Source organism: Antechinus flavipes, chromosome 3 (genome assembly GCF_016432865.1).
Source record: "Antechinus flavipes isolate AdamAnt ecotype Samford, QLD, Australia chromosome 3, AdamAnt_v2, whole genome shotgun sequence".
NCBI classification, from domain to species: Eukaryota; Metazoa; Chordata; class Mammalia; order Dasyuromorphia; family Dasyuridae; genus Antechinus; species Antechinus flavipes.
This window is the reverse complement of record NC_067400.1, coordinates 343,814,349-343,833,266: the sequence shown is the minus strand read 5'-3', so window position 1 is coordinate 343,833,266 and position 18,918 is coordinate 343,814,349. Positions and strand designations below refer to the sequence as shown.

The 18,918-nt window shown below is 31.3% G+C and overlaps 1 protein-coding gene across 1 annotated transcript in view; it reads left to right on the top strand.

The window, feature by feature from the left end:
• The window catches only part of CNTNAP5 (contactin associated protein family member 5), a 913,682-nt gene that overhangs the window by 388,625 nt on the left and 506,139 nt on the right, over positions 1-18,918 (top strand). Inside the window, exons 5-6 of the mRNA XM_051985717.1 lie at positions 3,076-3,279; positions 16,691-16,875. Coding sequence (XP_051841677.1) covers positions 3,076-3,279; positions 16,691-16,875 — 389 coding nt within the window. The remainder of the gene's footprint in view (positions 1-3,075; positions 3,280-16,690; positions 16,876-18,918) is intronic.

The window sequence follows — 18,918 nt, the reverse complement described above, 5'->3', positions numbered from 1 at the left end:
GGCTAGCAGATGATGATTTTTTTAAAGCCACTCTAGGTCATGGAACTATTATGGCGGGGATTTTTAATCTATATTACATTTGTTATCAATCCTCTTTGCCAGTCCAGTAAAACCTATCTCAGGATTATGTTCTTAATTCTAATATAAAATACATAGTATTGCAGAGAGAACCATTTGAAATAAAGCAATAAAATATTTTAGAAAGACAAGTTAAGAGATCTTACATTGTCAGGCAGGAACTGGGATCTTCAATCTGTTGAATGATGCAACTTTTTGAATTATGGAATTTCAAAACAAACTGTTCATGATTACCATCAAAACATAGTCCAATTCCAGTTTCCACAATGAACATAATTAAATAAAGAATATAATATGAAGTCATACTGTCATGAGAATAAAGAACTCCTGCATGAAAAAAATTTTTTCTATTATTTCTAATATGTACGCTTTTTTACAACTTAATCTTAGTGAGTTACATAGAATGCTAATAAGTTAAATGACTTGTCTATGATCACAGAACCATATTAGGTAGGGTTTTAAACCCAGGTCTTCCTGTCATGCTCTCAATCCACTATGCCGTACTATCTCCCATGTAAATACAAGAGCCATAGTAAGGAACACGGAAAGGTTTCTAGCTTAAATAACTTCTCTAGTACCTTGTGATAGAACTTCAAGTAATGACAAGTGGGCACCTGAAAGTCCCTACTAAGGTACCAATATGTAGCCTGGGTAGGGAAATATCTATTCATCATTACAAATTGTCAATTATATTGGCCAACTTTTTAATTTATAGGGTACTAAGGCAGGAGAGCACCAATCAAAGGGATTTAAATTCATGGGACAAGAAATAATTACAAGTAGGAGGAGAAAAAGAGCAAAGTTATACTAATAGAGTATATTTTAATTTCAGAAATTTTAAAATATATTTTATCTCATTTAGTTCTTATAGAAACCCTATGAGCAAAACAAATTTTAGATGCTATTCTATTTTACCAATGAGAAAATTAAAGATCAAAGAAGATAAGATTCTTTTTCAAGTTAACTTAGCTAGTTACCTGTGAGCCTACTATAAAAAGCAACTCAATTTAACAAGTATTTACCAGCCACGCAATAAATGCAATATCTTATAAAAGACTTACTTTCTATCAGATTTTATTAAATAAGATGAATTCCATGTTTTAAAAACACTTACAATTTTGAATGTAAGATGAGTTATATACAAGAATAATCATAATATAAATTATAATATTATGAATACATAAATTACAAGAAGTAATGGTTCTCTATTTCTCTAATATCACATATAAATTTCTCTTTTGTTACATTTAAAATTCTACTTAGTCTGGCTCCAATCTATATTTCCAGTCTTTTTATATATTACTCATAGAATCATAGGTTTAGATTTGGAAAAAACCATGGAAGTCATCAGAACAAGTCTTCTTCTTTTCTATAGTGAATGAGAATTAAAGATGTGCCCAATATCATACATTGAGTAAATGAATGAGAAAGGCTTTGAACACTTGTCCTTTAATCTCTAAATCTACCACTCTTCACAGTACATGGAAGCTTTTTATTCATATATTTCATCCAAACAGATTTTCTTATTTTTTCTCAGATATTATATTAGATTCCTATCTCTTTATCCTTGTTGCATGGAATTCACTTCCTCTTCTCCAACTCCAGCTCCAACTTTTCTTCAAAGCTCAATTCAAGTGACACTTTCTACAAGACTCTTTTGCTGACTTCTCAAGCTTCTAGTCCCTCCCCTGTCAAAATACCTTGCATTTATTTTGCACATATATTTTCAAAATACTTAAATATCACCTCCCCCAGTAGAATACAAGTTATTTGGGGTAACTTATTGTTGTTTGTACTTTTTCCTTAAAGAGGTCAAAAGCCTTGAAACTGGAGTCAGAGCAACTGGGTTTCAATTTTTCCTCTGCTGTTCATTAAATTATGAGAAGTTGGGCAAGTCGATTAAACTTCTGTGTGCCGCCAGAAATTTCTAAGAACTAAACAATTGAGTCATAGATAGATTGGGTAATAATTAGTGGATAGAGTTCACATACTAGGAGTTTTTCTAAGCTCTCTGAAATCCAGATGACTTTTCTTTTAATAAAGATTTCAGCAATCAATGGATCCAAGACAATCCCTAAGGATTTATGACGAAAAATGCTTTCTGGTTTTAGGGAAATAACCGATAGAGGTTCATAGCAAAGTAGACTTTTTTTTCCTTAAATTTATTTTTCTTATTGTTGATTTGTCTGTGTTTCCTTCAAAATACGACCATCATGAATGTATGTTTTTGCATGACTCCACTTGTATAAAATTAACAGGAATAGGAAAGGCAGAGGAAAAGAATTTGGAACTCAAAATTTATTAAAAAAAACATTAAAATTGTTTTTACATGTCATTGGGGAATATTTTTTAAAAGAATCATAAGATTCACAAAGACTTTAACAATCTGCTTATATTTAACTTATAATAGTATGTACACAGATCAATAATTTTAATTTGTCCTGTGAAGGACTGAATTTTCTGGTGTTCTGCTGACACTAGCTTTCCTTAAAATGATGACACACAAAATATAATTATTTAAAGCTAAATTTAAGGAAATGAATTTCCTTCTAGGTTCACATTTCTGCTCAGACTTATAATTTTAAAGGATTATAGAAGATCTATGCCCAGTTTTTGCTAGTTGATGAATCACACCCATCCTTTAGTTTAGTAGTTACCAATGCCACAAACAAAAGCCTACAGAATATGTTTGAGTATCTATACAAATACTGTCAACTGAGACTTGAATAAACAAGAATAATTTATCATATTTTTGTTATTTGTCTAGCAACATTTTAAAAATAGGGTTTATAAATACTAAATATTAAAAGTAGGATAGTCTGTATCTTCAAGAAATTTACATTTTATTAAGAAATGAGGTTTCTGTAGTGCAGTGATGGACAGGGTGAAATGTTTTGAGATTTCTAATTAGTGCCTTTGAATTTATTGTCAATTAAAAAAAATATATGGACATGTTTGATTTCTCTTCTTTTTTTCTCTCTCTCACTCCTCCTTCAGAATCGGATATTGCTGACTTTGATGGCAGAAGCTCCCTCCTATACAGATTCAATCAGAAATTGATGAGTACTTTTAAAGATGTGATTTCTTTGAAGTTCAAGAGCATGCAAGGAGATGGGGTCTTGTTCCATGGAGAAGGCCAGCATGGAGACTATATTACACTTGAGCTCCAGAAGGGGAAACTCTCCTTACATGTTAATTTGGGTAGGATTTTTCATTTCTGTCGTTCTTCAAATGGAATGATAATGAAAGCTAGAACATTCAACTTTGATCTTATAATGCTTCTTTGATGGAAGCAATTAGAGTATAGCATAATTTATCACCTTTTTGAGAATATACCACTTTGAGAAATGTTTAATTAATTTTGTGAAGGAAGTTAAAGTTGAACAAATAGAAACATAAAAATTGCAGAATAATCAAATTTATACAATGTTTCCTGTCCTCCAGTTTCTTATCAATAGTCATATTAAGGACATAAAAATGTATGCACTATATCTTGACTTGTGTAAAATATGCTGTATATATTTTAAATGAATATCTTAAAAATCAGACTGGATTGAGATAAAGACAATTTCTTTAATTTTAAAAATTTTGAATATATTTGATGTGGGACTAGGGAGGTAGGGTCTAGTGTTTGTGTAAAATGTATGTACGTGTGTAAGGTGGGATTTCCTTTTATTTACCCTTTATTTTTCAATTTTTTTCAATAAGTAAGAGAAAATATATTTGTGTATATGTATATGTGTGTGTTTATATGTGTTTATGATTGTTAAAAGTATCTTAGCTAGACTAAAAGCAAGACTATCATTACCAACAATAAGTGTGCTTGCTTAGCATTCTACTCACAGATATTAGGGCTTTTTTTCCCCTCAGCCTTTTTGCATTCTCTGTATGTCTTTATTGTATGCCTCTAATTTAACCCCCAAGTTGGGTGGCTCATGACTCAACCTTTCCATGGGAACAAAGATTCTTTTGAGGGAAAGGATAATGGACCCTATATCTTTGTAGCACACAGAAAGTAGAGTTCATAGAAATAGAAAATATAGCTCATCCTTGGAGGAAGAAACCTGAAAAGTAGCCAAACTACAGAGGAAAAATAAGTCAGTTTGTCATGAACATGATCCACCCCCCTCATCTTTAGTACTTCATTAAAATGATAGGATGGAAATTTTGCTTTAAAAATAGATATTGTGAAGATGGTGAAATAAAAAATGACAGAGAAAAATTTCATTTTCTGGAAAACATTACATGAAAGACAGACACACAAAGGCAAAAAATCTGTGCCCAACAAGGAAGATATTAGGGTGTTACTTAATATCAATTGTCTCTAAAGTCAGACAAAATCAATCTAACTTGAAGCTTCCTTGTGAACCACAACTAAGGCAGAACAAGAATTTTAAGGGCATTATGAAATTCTCTCAGTAGGCTGAAACAATGGATTATATCATCAAGTTTGTTAGATGAAATATTTCAAAAATTAAAAACTTCATGGCTTATTCATTAATTGGCCACAATTACTAGTTAAAACTTTGCATCTCTGAAAATCTTTCATTCTGATTAATCTTAACCAATAAATTAATTCATTAATCTCATCTATCAGAAAACAATTGGGGAATGGTTTGTATTCTTATAAATCTGAGTCAATTCTCTATATATTTTAGAAATGAGGACTTTATCAGAAGTTGTGGATGTAAAGATTTTTTTCCCAGTTTTCTGCTTCCCTTCTAACCTTATCTGCATTGGTTTTTGTCCATACAAAACCTTTTTAATTTCATATAATAAAAAATATACATTTTGCATTTCATACTGTACTCTGTATGTTCTTTTTTGGTCTTCTCCACAGATCTGAGAGGCAGACTATCATTTGTTCTTCTAATCTGTTTATGGTATCACTTTTAATGTCTAAATTATGACCCCATTTTGACCTTATTGTGGTATAGGTTATTAAGTATGCCCAGTTTCTGCCACATTATTTTCCAATTTTCCCAAAAATTTGTCAAAAGTGAGTACTTATCCCAGAAGCTAGGGTCTTTGGAGTTCTCAAACATTGGATTACTGTACTACTGTATTTGTGAATCTCACCTATTACTTAGCCAGTACCAAATGGTTTTGATGACTGCTGTTTATAATATAGTTTTAGGTCTCATATTAACTAGGCCATCTTCTGTTGGAATCCTTACTAACTGCTAACTAATTAGAGTTGATCTAATCTTACAAGAAGATTTTGGCCAGAACCTGAAACAAGGTACTAAGTAGAACTAATTAATACAAGGCTTGTGTTCACACCTTTACTCATTGGAGTTCACAAGTATGCCAGCTTCACAAAGTAAACTTTCTAACTTCAAGGGAGTTCACAACTCCCTTAAAGCTCTTTGGGCCAGAGAGCACTATGGGAGAAAACCCATAATCCCATTCTCTCAGAAGATTCACATATAAGGCGAGACAGCCATTCCAGAATGCATTTTTTCCTCTTGGCTGGCTGGTGGCAGACGAAGAGTTTTCAGAGGATAAAGCTACGAGTGGAGAGTTCAGTGGACAACCAGATTCATCTTCATCTCACACCACTGTAGTTGGTGGCTGGGCTCCCCAGAAGGAGACAAGAGAGACATTCCATCTCTGCGTTGGTTGGAGGCTGAAGAAAGCAGAGGCAGAGGCAGAGGCTGAAGGACAGAACCTTTGGATTTGGAGATACTCGGAGGGCCCTAAGCTAAACCGGCTGTGTTTTGAGAAGAACAAGAACTCCAACATTTGAACTCATAACAATCTTCATTTGCATTTTTTTCATTATTTCCCTTGAAATTGTTGACCTTTTGTTCTTTCTGATGAACTTTGTTATTATGTTTCCTAGCTTTGTAAAATAACTTTTGGAGGTTTTGATTGGTTTGACATTAAATAAGTAGAATAATTTAGCTACAAATTTAGGTACAGCTTGACCTACCTTTGAGCACGTGATATTCTTTCTTCCATTTGATTAAATCTGACTTTATATAGAAAGTGTTTTATAATGTTGTTCATATAGTTCCTAATGTTGTCTTGGCAGATAGGCTCTAAAATATTTTATATTATCTATAGTTATTTTAAGTGGAATTTCTCTTCATATGTCATACTGTTGGGCTTTGTTGGTAATATATAGACATGCTGATGATTCATGTGGATTTATTTTGTGTCCTGCAACTTTGCTGAAGTTGTGAATTGTTTCTAGAAGTTTTTTAGTTTATTCTTTAGGATTCTCTAAGTATACCATGTTATCATCTGAAAACTTATACTTTGATTTATTCATTATCTACTCATTCCTTTAATCTATTTTTCTTCTATTATTGCTAAAGCTAACATCTCTAATACAATATTGAGTAGTAATGGTGATAATAGGCAACCCTGTTTCATCCCTGTTCTTATTGGGATTGTCTTTAGTTTATCCCTATTTCATATGATGTTTGATGATGATTTTAGATAGATGCTACTGACCATTTTAAGGAAAACTCCATTTCTTCATATGTTCTCTAGTGTTTTAATAGGAATGGATATTAGATTTTATCAAATGCTTTTACTGAATCTGTTGAGATGATCACGAGTTTCATTAATTTGGCTATTGATACATACAGTCAATTATGGTAATAGTTTCCTAATATCGAAATAGCTCTGCATTCCTGGTATAAATCCTATTTGATCATGGAATATTATCCTGGGGATAACTTTCTATAATCTTTTTGCTAATATTTTATTTAAGATTTTTGCATCAATACTCATTAGGAAAATTGGTCTATAATTTTCTTTTTCTGTTTTGACCCTATATGGTTTAGGTATCTGCATCATATTTGTGTCATAAAAGGAATTTGGTAGGACACGTTCTTTTCCTATTTTCCCAAATAGTTTGCATTGTATTGGAATTAATTGTTCTTTAAATGTTTGGTAGAATTAACATGTAAATCCAGTTGGTTCTGGAGATTTTTTTCTTAGGGAGTTGATTAATTATTTGTTCAATTTCTTTTTCTAAAATGAGGCTTTATAAGTAATTTATTTCCTCCTCTATTAATCTGGACAATTGATATTTTATAAGTATTTGTTTCGCTTAGATTATCAGATTTATTGGAATATAATTGAGCAAAATAGTTACTAATTATTGCTCTAATTTCCTCTTCAATGGGAAGAGTTTATCTTTTTTATCTCTGATACTAGAAATATGATTTTCTTCTTTTCTTTTTCTGACCAAATTAAAAAAAAAAAGATTTATCTCTTTTGTTTTTTTTTTCATAAAACCAATTCTTAGTTTTATTAATTACTTCAATATTTTTCTATTTTAAATTTTATAATTTCTACTTTTATTTTCAGAATTTTAAATTTGATATGTATTTAGTTGTTTTTAATTTGTTCTTTTTCTAGCTTTTTTTAGTTGCATGCCCAGTTCACTGATCTTCATTTTATTTCATTTAAGCATCTAAAGATATAAAATTTTATCTAAGAATTGCTTTAGCTGCATCCCATAAATTTTGATTATTGTCATTCTTGGATGAAATTATCATTTTTTTCTATTATTTGTTGTTTGTATTTTAGAGCTAGATTATTCAGCTTCCTTAATTTTAATTTTTTGTCTATTTTTCTGTTCAACTCTGCGGCCTTTTTATCAAAAATAAATGAAAATCCCCTATTTCACTGAATGTCCATCTTTTCCCCAAAAGATAATGTTTAATTTTGCTTGCTAATTGATTCTTGGCTGCAGTTCAAGTTCCTTTGTGCTCCAGAATATATATTCCAGGCCTTTTGATGCTTCAAAGTGAAAAGCTGCTAGGTTCTGGGTAATCCTGATTGTGGTTCCTCAGTATATGAATTGTTTCTTTCAGTTGTTTGCAGTATTTTCTCCTTTATCTAATAATTCTGAAATTTATCTATAATATTCTATGGTCTTTTCATTTTGGGGTTTCTTTCAGGAGGTGATTGTTGGATTCTTTCAATGGCTATTTTACCCTTTGGTTCTTGGACACCAGGGCAGTTTTCCTGGATGATTTCTTGAAAGATGTTGTCTAGGCACTTTTTCTCATCATGGTTTTTAGGTAGTTGATTAATTTTTAGATTGTCTCTTTTGGATCTATTTTCCAAGTCAGTTGTCTAAGGTATTTTACATTTTCTTCCATTATTTCTTTTTCTTTTCTTTTCTTTTTTTTTGGGGGGGGGGGTGTTTGACTTATTTTTGATGTATCATTGAATCATTCACTTCCATTTGTTCAATTCTAATTTTTAGTGAATTATTTTCTTCAATTAGCTTTTTTAAAAAATAGCTTTTTATTTACAAGTTATATGCAGTTGCCAAACCTTTTGTTCCAATTTTTGCCTTCCTTCCCCCACCCCCTCCCTTAGATGGCAGGATGACCAATACATGTTAAAGATATTAAAGTATAAATTAAATACAATATAAGTATACATGACCAAACCGTTATTTTGCTGTACAAAAAGAATCAGACTCTGAAATATCGTACAATTAGCCTGTGAAGGAAATCAAAAATGCAGGCAGGCAAAAATATAGGGATTGGGAATTCAATGCAATGGTTCTTAGTCATCTCCCAGAGTTATTTCGCTGGGTGTAGCTGGTTCAGATCATTCCTGCTCCATTGAAACTGATTTGGTTCATCTCATTGCTGAAGATGGCCAGGTCCATCAGAATTGATCATCATATAGCATTGTTGTATTTTTTTTTATTTTATTTTATTTAATAATAACTTTGTATTGACAGAATCCATGCCAGGATAATTTTTTTACAACATTATCCCTTGCACTCGCTTATGTTTCATTTTTTCCTCTCCCTCCCTCCACCCTCTCCCCAACATGGCAAGCAGTCCTATATATGTTAAATATGTTGCAGTATATCCTAGATACAATACATATTTGCAGAACTGAACAGTTCTCCCGCTGCACAGGGAGAATTGGATTCAGAAGATAAAAATAACTCGGGAAGAAAATCAAAAATGCAAATAGTTCACATTCATTTCCCAGTATTCCTTCTTTGGGTGTAGCTGTTTCTGTCCATCATTTATCCATTGAAACTCAGTTAAGTCTCTTTGTCATAGAAATCCACTTCCATCAGAATACATCCTCATACAATATCGTTGTCGAAGTGTATAATGATCTCCTGGTTCTGCTCATCTCACTTAGCATCAGTCCATGTAGGTCTCTCCAAGCATCTCTGTATTCATCCTGCTGGTCATTCCTTACAGAGCAATAATATTCCATAACATTCATATACCACAATTTACCCAGCCATTCTCCAATTGATGGGCATCCACTCATTTTCTAGTTTCTAGCCAGTACAAACAGGGCTGCTACAAACATTTTGGCACATACAGGTCTCTTTCCCTTTTTTAGTATCTCTTTGGGGTATAAGCCCAATAGAAACACTGCTGGATCAAAGGGTATGCACAGTTTGATAACTTTTTGGGCATAATTCCAGATTGCTCTCCAGAATGGCTGGATTCGTTCACAACTCCACCAACAATGCATCAGTGTCCCCGTTTTCCCGCATCCCCTCCAACATTCATTATTATTTTTTCCTGTCATCTTAGCCAATCTGACAGGTGTGTAGTGATATCTCAGAGTTGTCTTAATTTGCATTTCTCTGATCAATAGTGATTTGGAACACTCTTTCATGTGAGTGGTAATATGTTGTTGAAGTATATAATGATCTCCTGGCCCTGCTCATTTCACTCAGCATCAGTTCATGTAATCTCTCCAGGCCTTTCTGAAATCATCCTGTTGGTTATTTCTTATCAAACAATAATATTCCATAATATCCATCTACCACAATTTATTCAACCATTTTCCAATTGATGGGCATCTACTCAGTTTCCAGTTTCTGGCCACTACAAACAGGGCTGCCACAAACATTCTTGCACATACAGGTCCCTTTCCCTTCTTTAGTATCTCTTTGGGGTATAAGCCCAGTAGAAACACTGCTGGATCAAAGGATATGCACAGTTTGATAACTTTTTGAGCATAGTTCCAAATTGTTCTCCAGAATGGTTGGATGTATTCACAATTCCACCAACAATGTATTAATGTCCCTGTTTTCCCACATTCCCTCCAGTATTCTACATCATCTTTCCCTGTCATTCTAGCCAGTCTGACAGGTGTGTAGTGGTATCTCAGAGTTGTCTTAATTTGCATTTCTCTGATTAATAATGACTTGGAGCATCTTTTCATATGGCTAGAAATTGTTTCAATTTCTTTGTCTAAGAATTGTCTGTTCATATCCTTTGACCATTTATCAATTGGCGAATGGTTTGATTTCTTATAAATTAGAGTCAATTCTTTATATATTTTGGAAATGAAGCCTTTATCAGAACTTTGACTGTAAAAATGTTTTCCCAGTTTTTCAATTAGCTTTTTAAAAATCTCCTTTTACATTTGGCTAATTAAACTTTTAAATGAATTGTTTTGTTCATTGTATTTTTTTTTTCCATTTCACAAATTTTGCTTTTCAAAAAATTGTTTTCTTTTTCCATTTCACCTAAACTATTCTTAAGGATTGATTTTTCTTTAGATCATTTCTGTGACCTGAAGCTTTTTTAGAGCTTTTTCTTTCCCCTATTTTCCCACTCTCTTTTAAAATCCTTTGGAATTCTTCCAGGAGAGTCTTGTGAGATGGGAGACCAACTCATATCACCCTTTGAGACTTCATCTGGAGATGGTTTGCATTCAGTTTCCTCTGGATTTGAAGTCTGTCCTTCTTTGTCTCCATAAAATCTATCTATTATTAAAGCTCTTTATGCTTTTTTTTTTTTTTTTTTTTTTTGCTAATTTTTATTTTATTTATTTATTTATTTTTATTAAATAACTTTTTATTGACAGAACCCATGCCAGGGTAATTTTTTACAGCATTATCCCTTGCACTCACTTCTGTTCCGATTTTTCTCCTCCCTCCCTTCACCTCCTTCCTCAGATGGCAAGCAGTCCTTTACATGTTAAATAGGTTACAGTATATCCTAGATACAATATATGTGTATTGTATTCGGCAGAACCCAACAGTTCTCTTGTTGCACAGGGAGAATTGGATTGAGAAGGTATAAATAACCTGGGAAGAAAAACAAAAATTTTTTGCTAATTTTTAAAGGTTGCTATCTGCAATTAGGGCAAAGGGGGAGATTCTCCCAAGCTTCCTCTATAGGATACAGTGGATTCATGTTGCCCTGGGACTGTTGCTGGCAGCTTCCTTCTCATGCTGGGTGAGCATGGCCAAGTCCTACTTGTTATGTTAAGATTCAGAGGCTCATTATTTCTCTTCTATAGTTCTGTTGAAGATCTCAAGCTAGTTTGCTAATCTACTGACTTCTGAACCAGAACAGAGTAGCAAATGCTGCTGCAATTTGGCTGAATTTCTCACTAGATTCCCTCTGAACACAGAGGCTAATCCACCCTGGCTGTCTCTGGACTGTGGTGGGGCTGTATGGGCAATATACCTCCACCCCTACCCCATTGAGACAGACCTTTTGAAAGTTCTTCCAAAATATCTTCTGCTAGAAATTTGTTCCACTCCAAATATTTATGGTTTCTGTAACTCTAAAATCCATTCAGAGGATTGATCTGGTTATGATCTGAAGGAAGCTAGGAACAGTTCAAAGACTTGTCTAGTCTCTGCCAACTTGACTCCACCCCTAATCATCACATAATCTTCTTGTGTTCTACTTGGTTCTCTTGATTCTACTCAATTCACTTAGCATGAATTCATGAAATTATCTTCTGTCCAAAAGGTAAAAGTAGTTTTGATCAGAAAATATAATGAAGATAATTGCTTATAAAACTCACAGTACAGAAGTAACCTGAGGACTGTTAGTGATTCAAATATGTGACTAAAAATGTATCCTATTGTTTTACCTGGATTGCTTTGATTGCTTAAGAGTTTGCTGAGCAAAATACATTAAAGAAAATGTATAGTTTTGTTTAAACAAAATATAAAAACACAACATATATGATAGTAATTTACATTTGTAATAACATTTCATGGAATCACACATTTTTAAATTCGGAAAAGACCTCAGAAAGTCTAGCAAAAACTATAGAGAATAATGAATGCTAATAAAAGCACAGATGAAAAATGTTAAGGAAGAAATCTTTCATGACCCGAGTCCTGTCAATCTTGGAAAATAACAATCATTTACATTTTCTAGAATAAATTTTCCCAGTATCTTCAATTACTCCTCAAATGTCATGAGTTAATATCCTTCATTATCTTTATTTCCTCCCTCTGAATTCTTTCTGGATTATTTATGTTCTTCTTAAGCTATGGCATTCAGAACTGAACATAATTCCCCAAAGGTGATCTGATAAGTGGATAGAACTATCATTTCTTTATTTGTGGAAGTTCTGCCATTCAATCCAGCCTAAGATTACATTACATATGTTTTAGCTGCCAAATGACACTACTGATTTATAATGAATTAATAGCCCATTAAAATGCTTAGAACCTCTTTTAGACAAATTTCCATTTAATCATAATTACCTCATACTAAGGTAGTAACATTCTTTGAATTCAAACATAAAATTTTAATTTCTATTAAAATTCTTTTTTTTAGATTCAACTTATAAAGCAGAGAAATAGGGCAGTAGCAGGAATATTACATTGGAACCAAAAAGACTTATCTACCCGAGTTCAAATTCAGCCCCAGACAATTTTTGTGTAACCATGGACAAGTAACTTAATCCTGTTTGCCTCAGTTCTTCATCTGTAAAATGAACTTGAGAAGAAAATGATGTACCATTCTAGTGTCTTTGCCAAGAAAATACCAAAATGGGGTCACAGAGAGTTGGACATGATCAAAAATGAATGAACAAAGAAAAAGATATTAATCTCTAGCCTGGTTAAAAATATTTTGGATTTTGATTTGATCATATTGTGCATTATCTGGCCTTGTCATCTATATATTTGATAAGCATGTCATCTCTTTTTCCCCTGTATATATAAATATATGTAATATATTATATAATATGTAATGTAATTATGTAATATATAATGTATATATAATATATATATACATTATATATATAATACTTATGGAACAAAGCAAGCATATACATTATATAAATATGGAGCAAAACAAGCATTTTCATAAAAGTAAAATTTAAAAAAGATGATTGTGGATAAAACTACAAATCTACTAAGCACAGCTTACTGTTCATTTTAAATATACAACAAAATATCATGTAATTTTTTTTTCTACCCATCCTCTAGCCTACTGTAAAGATGGCCACCATTATACACAAATGTGTAAGTGTATATATGAGTGTATGTATATGTGATTATTGTAAACATGCTTCTATTTATCAGTTGTTTCCATTCCTGCCACCCTCAGATTAAGATATTGTCTTTCTTCATATGTCCTTTATAGTTAATTTAGGAATTTATAACAGTCAAAATAACTTATTCACTCAAAGTCATTTGTTTTTCCCAAGTTACTATTAAAAATATTATATACATCCACAAAGAACAAATCCCTGAGGATCTAACACTTCCTCCTACCAATTTAACATTTAATCATTAAAAATTTGCTCTCTGAGTTTTACCATTCACTTAGTTCTCATTCTGTTTGTATTATTTTCCAGTCCACCTATCTCCATAATTTCAGGCAAAATAGCATGAGATGAGCAATAAAATATCTGCAAAATTTCTGGCATATCTATAGATCTAGGTATCTGTATCTATATCTATATATATCTATCTCTCTCTCTCTCTATCTATCTAGCATGTCCCCTCTTCTGCCAGAATATTTGCTTTAAAAAAAGGAAATAAATTTATTCTGTGATCACACACACACACACACACACACACACACACACACACACAGACACACATGTATATAAATTTTTGTTGTGTAAATATAAATAAAATATATTGTGTAAATACATGTGTGTATATATTCCTATATGCATGTGTATATGCATATGATATAAAAGTGAGAAGTTCAATACATTATTCTGTAACAACTGAAGAAAAATAATGAAAATTAAAAAATAGGTCATGTTAAAAAAGTTCTTCTAGTACATTTTTTACTATTTCCTGTGTCTTATAAGATAATTTATGAGTGCATAGTCTTTATCACATGATATTTTAGATTTTAAATGTGTTACATTTTAAGAACAAATCATAAGCAATATAGCTTTTTAAAAATAAAAACATTAAATTACAGCTTCTAAATGTATGTGTATGTCCAAAATTCATCCTTCCTCCTTTCCCAAATGATAAAAGTTTGTTGTTGTTGTTGACTTGTTTTTCTTTCTTTCTTTCTTTTTTTTTTTTACCCTGCCTTGAAAAGTAAAACAAGAGGTTGAACTTTCATAAATAGTTTTGAGAGACAGAATGTGAACTAAATTTTTCATTTTTCTAGATGTGGATTTATAAACAATTTAGTCTGATATGCTCCTTAAGACTAAGTATTTTGTATAATTTATGAAAATCAAAATGTCATTGTGATAGAGGACATCCTAAAAATTCTTCTTTTGTTCTGTAACAGATGTGTGAGAAACATATTAAATATCCAACCAGAAGAGAAATTAAAATTCCTAGTCTACCAAATTATCTTTTTAATTTAACTTTCCCTAAGACTTGTTAAAACAAGACCATCCACGGAGGTGTTGAAATTGTTACAAATTAAAAGAAATTGTTGATAATTTGTGTTCAGCACTAAAAAAAAGCAAATTAAATAAAATTTTATTAATTTAGATTTAATTTTCCTTTTTTGATAAATTATGTTCATGATGATTTATATTTATTTGAATTCATTAATGATGATTATAATTATCTTTATTATAATTATATACATATAATTATAAATATCTTTAATGTTTCAATGGACAAATATAAATTTTCATTGATGTGGGTATGGAAATAGTGCTGAATGGACTGTTTATGCCTTGGGCTCTTGAAGTCACTTTTATTATAGTATATACAATAGACCAAAGAATGAAATTCATCTTTAAGTATGTGCTCTATTATCAAAGTGTCTACTTCCCATAAGTGATCCATTATGATTTATTTGAATCAGTGAAAGCCTTCCTCTAGTTTGCTTGACATTCCAAAAGTGCCAGTACAGCACTCCATATTTTATCCATATATTATCTATTGCTTCTATTGTATGACTTGCCACTTCCCTTTTCATGCACACATTTCTTGGATGACATCCTTTTAAACTGTTTCTCATGTGGAAGGCATAAGTGAGAATAAACCACAAACTACTTATGCTCACTCTGTATCTCACATTTCTCTTTCAGTTTTTGCAATAATAATTTAGAAGATGCTTAATAACTTCTGGCCAGTTGATAGATTGATCCTCTAAGAATTGTAGTCATCCACAATTCAAAGCCATATAGCAAGCATCACATCTACTTAGAAATGTTAGGTTTTAGTATCAGAAACCAACTTTTCATTACCAAAAACATTTTACAAACTCTCAAATACAATCCAACTATATTTAAAAATTATTTAATTTTTCTTTTCCTCTAGAATTGGAGTTCCTTGAGAATAGGGATTTTTTTTTTTAATATTGTGTCCTCATCACTTAGTACACTTATTGTCACATAGTTGTCATTTAGTAAATGCCCTTTAATCGATTGTTTGCTTCATTGACTGGCATAAAATATTGATATGTTCCCAAGAACTCATAAATTTTTAAGAATTTTTCTTTAATTTTTTAAATTAGCAAAAACTCTCCTTTCAAGGTTCTTCCTGGTAAAAATAAAAAATAAAAATAATAAAATGTATTTAATCACAGATAATAAATACATACATTAGTCATGTATGAGCAATTTACATCACAATCCTTACCAAGTGTTTTTTCTATCATAAAGTAGTAGCTTATTTCATCATGGATTCTCTGATTTGATTAGAGTTCTTAAATCTTAATAGATTTTTTTTTTTTTTACTAAAGCTAAAACCTCTTCTTTCTTTAGGAAAGAAAAGATTGCAGCTGAGATACAGAGATGTGAAGCCAAGGATTGAAATGGGAGATAACCTGAGAGTCATAATCCATAAATGAAGAGTCCTAATCTGACCTTCTTGATTTTGTCATGATCTAGAAAGCTCTTTACCCTCTTCTTACTAATCAAAATACTACAAAATTCTCAAGGAATATTGAAAATTTTACCTTTATTACAAATATTGCAAATATTATGCCATAAATTACTCCTGATAAGTCAACAAACATTTTTAAAGTGGCTATTATGAGTTAAGCATTCTAACAATGAATATTTTTTTCAGTGAAAATATTTACACTATTCATTTGACACTTGTGAAATAGTACCTCGTATTATTGAAAATTTGCATATGAAAGTATTAACACCATCATTTAAGATTTGTGAAATAGTACCTCATATTATTGAACATTTGCATATATATGTATGTATATATATGTATATATATATATAATTTCATCAATGAAATAGTAGGGGCCTGGAAAGGATGTGGAATGTCTAATATTTCTTTTTATTTATGTTAGTGCCTGGCATAATACTATTCTCATAGTAAGTTCCTGATAAATATTTATTCACTAAGTATATATTTGTTTGTCTGAAATCCCTGGTATTTTAGTGTTATTAGTCTCACTTATAATTATATCTTCTTTGTTTTTATTCTTGGCAGGTGACAACAAACGTCGTTTCAGTAACAGCCAGCCTTCAGTCACTCTAGGCAGTCTCCTGGATGACCAGCACTGGCATTCAGTCCTCATTGAGAGGTTCAATAAGCAAGTGAACTTCACAGTGGATAAGCACACTCAACATTTTCGGGCAAAAGGAGATGGTGATTATTTGGATATTGATTATGAGGTGAGATGGATTTCAGGTATCATTTACTTTGAGTTTTCATAAAGTTAGTTGAATGGTGTCTCATCAACATGATAAATATAAAGACACTACTAGCCAATAGGGATAAACCCCAAAAGTATAGAACTTAAAAGGTGTAAAAAAAACCCAATAATTTTTGTATGTATTCCCTTATATTCATAAAATGGGGAATAAAAGGAAAAGAGAAAGAAAAAGTGAAAAAGAGAGAAATTAAAGAAATAGAGAGAAAAAGACAGAGACAGAAATGTATTCCAAGATGCCTTTCCATTCTGATACTCTGTGATTATGGAATATATATATATATATATATATATATATATATATATATATGTGTGTGTGTGTGTGTGTGTGTGTGTGTGTGTGTGTGTTATGTATACATACATATATATATAATGTGTATATATATATTATATATATATATATATATATAATATATATAAAATATCCATATACTGGATGAGGATCTGGGAGAATTGAAACAAAATTCATCACAATTAAAAGTGTTCATTTGAGGCAACAAAGTTATTCTTTATGTATTCTCTTTACATATACACACATACATATTAAATATGTATATCATGCATAAGGATAAGTATATGTATGTGTATGTATATGTGAAAGAGTATTATTGTGTCTATATGTATATGATTGTTACAAAATTGTAAGGAAGCCACTAGGAAATTTAAGGCAACAAAGTATGAAGAATAATTGGTTAATTTATCAGTAAATATATATTCACACTTGTGTGTAAATGCCTATTCACACAAAAATGCCTATGTAAATACATATAGAGATTGAAGAATAAATAAAATTTCCAAGTTACAAATAAAATATATAAATTGAATTTTATCTTAACTTTTTTTAGAGCAGGGTGATAATAAGAAGTAAAGATGAAAATATATGGGTATATAAATTTGACAGGCTTGCCAATCTACCTCGGAATAATTGAATGTTGATTTTAGTTCACAATATTCTTTTTCCATCACTGTGAACAAAAGCAAGATTTGGACTTTCCATCTTTAGTCTAGTTTAATAGACTATTGACAAGACATGCTATTTACCTTTTTCATGAAGGACTTTGCTAATCTTTGACTGAAAGAATTCAGAACACAGATGGAATTGCTTGGGTTGTTAGTAATTGGAAGTTTAAAGAAATTGATTACTCTCTAGTGGATGCACTTGAATGATGAAATAGAAAAAGGTACATATAGTATTGTGATTATAGTAAAACTGTGAGGATTTTACTAGGAAACAGGACAATAAAATATAAGAAGTTCTCTGTGAAGTATTTCTATCAATTCAAGTTTTGTTCTTCAAATTCATTGGGTTGCCTCACTTTAAAATATGCAAACTTATTCCCATTTTTTGGAGTTCTGCTGACTTATCATCTAGCGAATTTTAATGCTTAGGAAAATGAAGAATCATGATGTCATCCAATTTGATAAATTTGAATACACTCTTTAGGATAAGACTAGCACAAGCCTCACTCAGAATGCTTGAATTGCCTGACATCAAAAAATAGCTTCCTTAGGCAAAGAAAAATATATCTGGCAAATACCATACATCAGTTTCCTTTTTGTGTCATAAAGCCCTTTCACATTATAAAAAAGCCTCTCAACTCCTTTCAGAATGATATAAAGTGCATAAAATAATCTAAAAAATGATTTGCATGATAGATCAATTGTATTTAAATGCAATTATCAAAATATTATTATTATTATTCTTATTATTCTTATTATTATTATTATTATTTTGCTGAAGCAATTGGGGTTAAGCAACTTGCCCAGGGTCACATCCTAGGAAGTATTGTGTTATAGGTCAAATCTGAACTCAAATCCTCTCGACTTCAGGGCCAGTGCTTTATCCACTGCACCACCTAGCTTCCCTAAAAATATTATTTTAAAAGCAGCTTATTTTTAGGATCTCTTTCTGATTTAAAGAGTAAAGGTCTCATTTAGGATTTATCAGGTAGCTTCAATAATTAGAGGAGGAAAATGAATTAGAGAGATTATAATAGTTGCATTG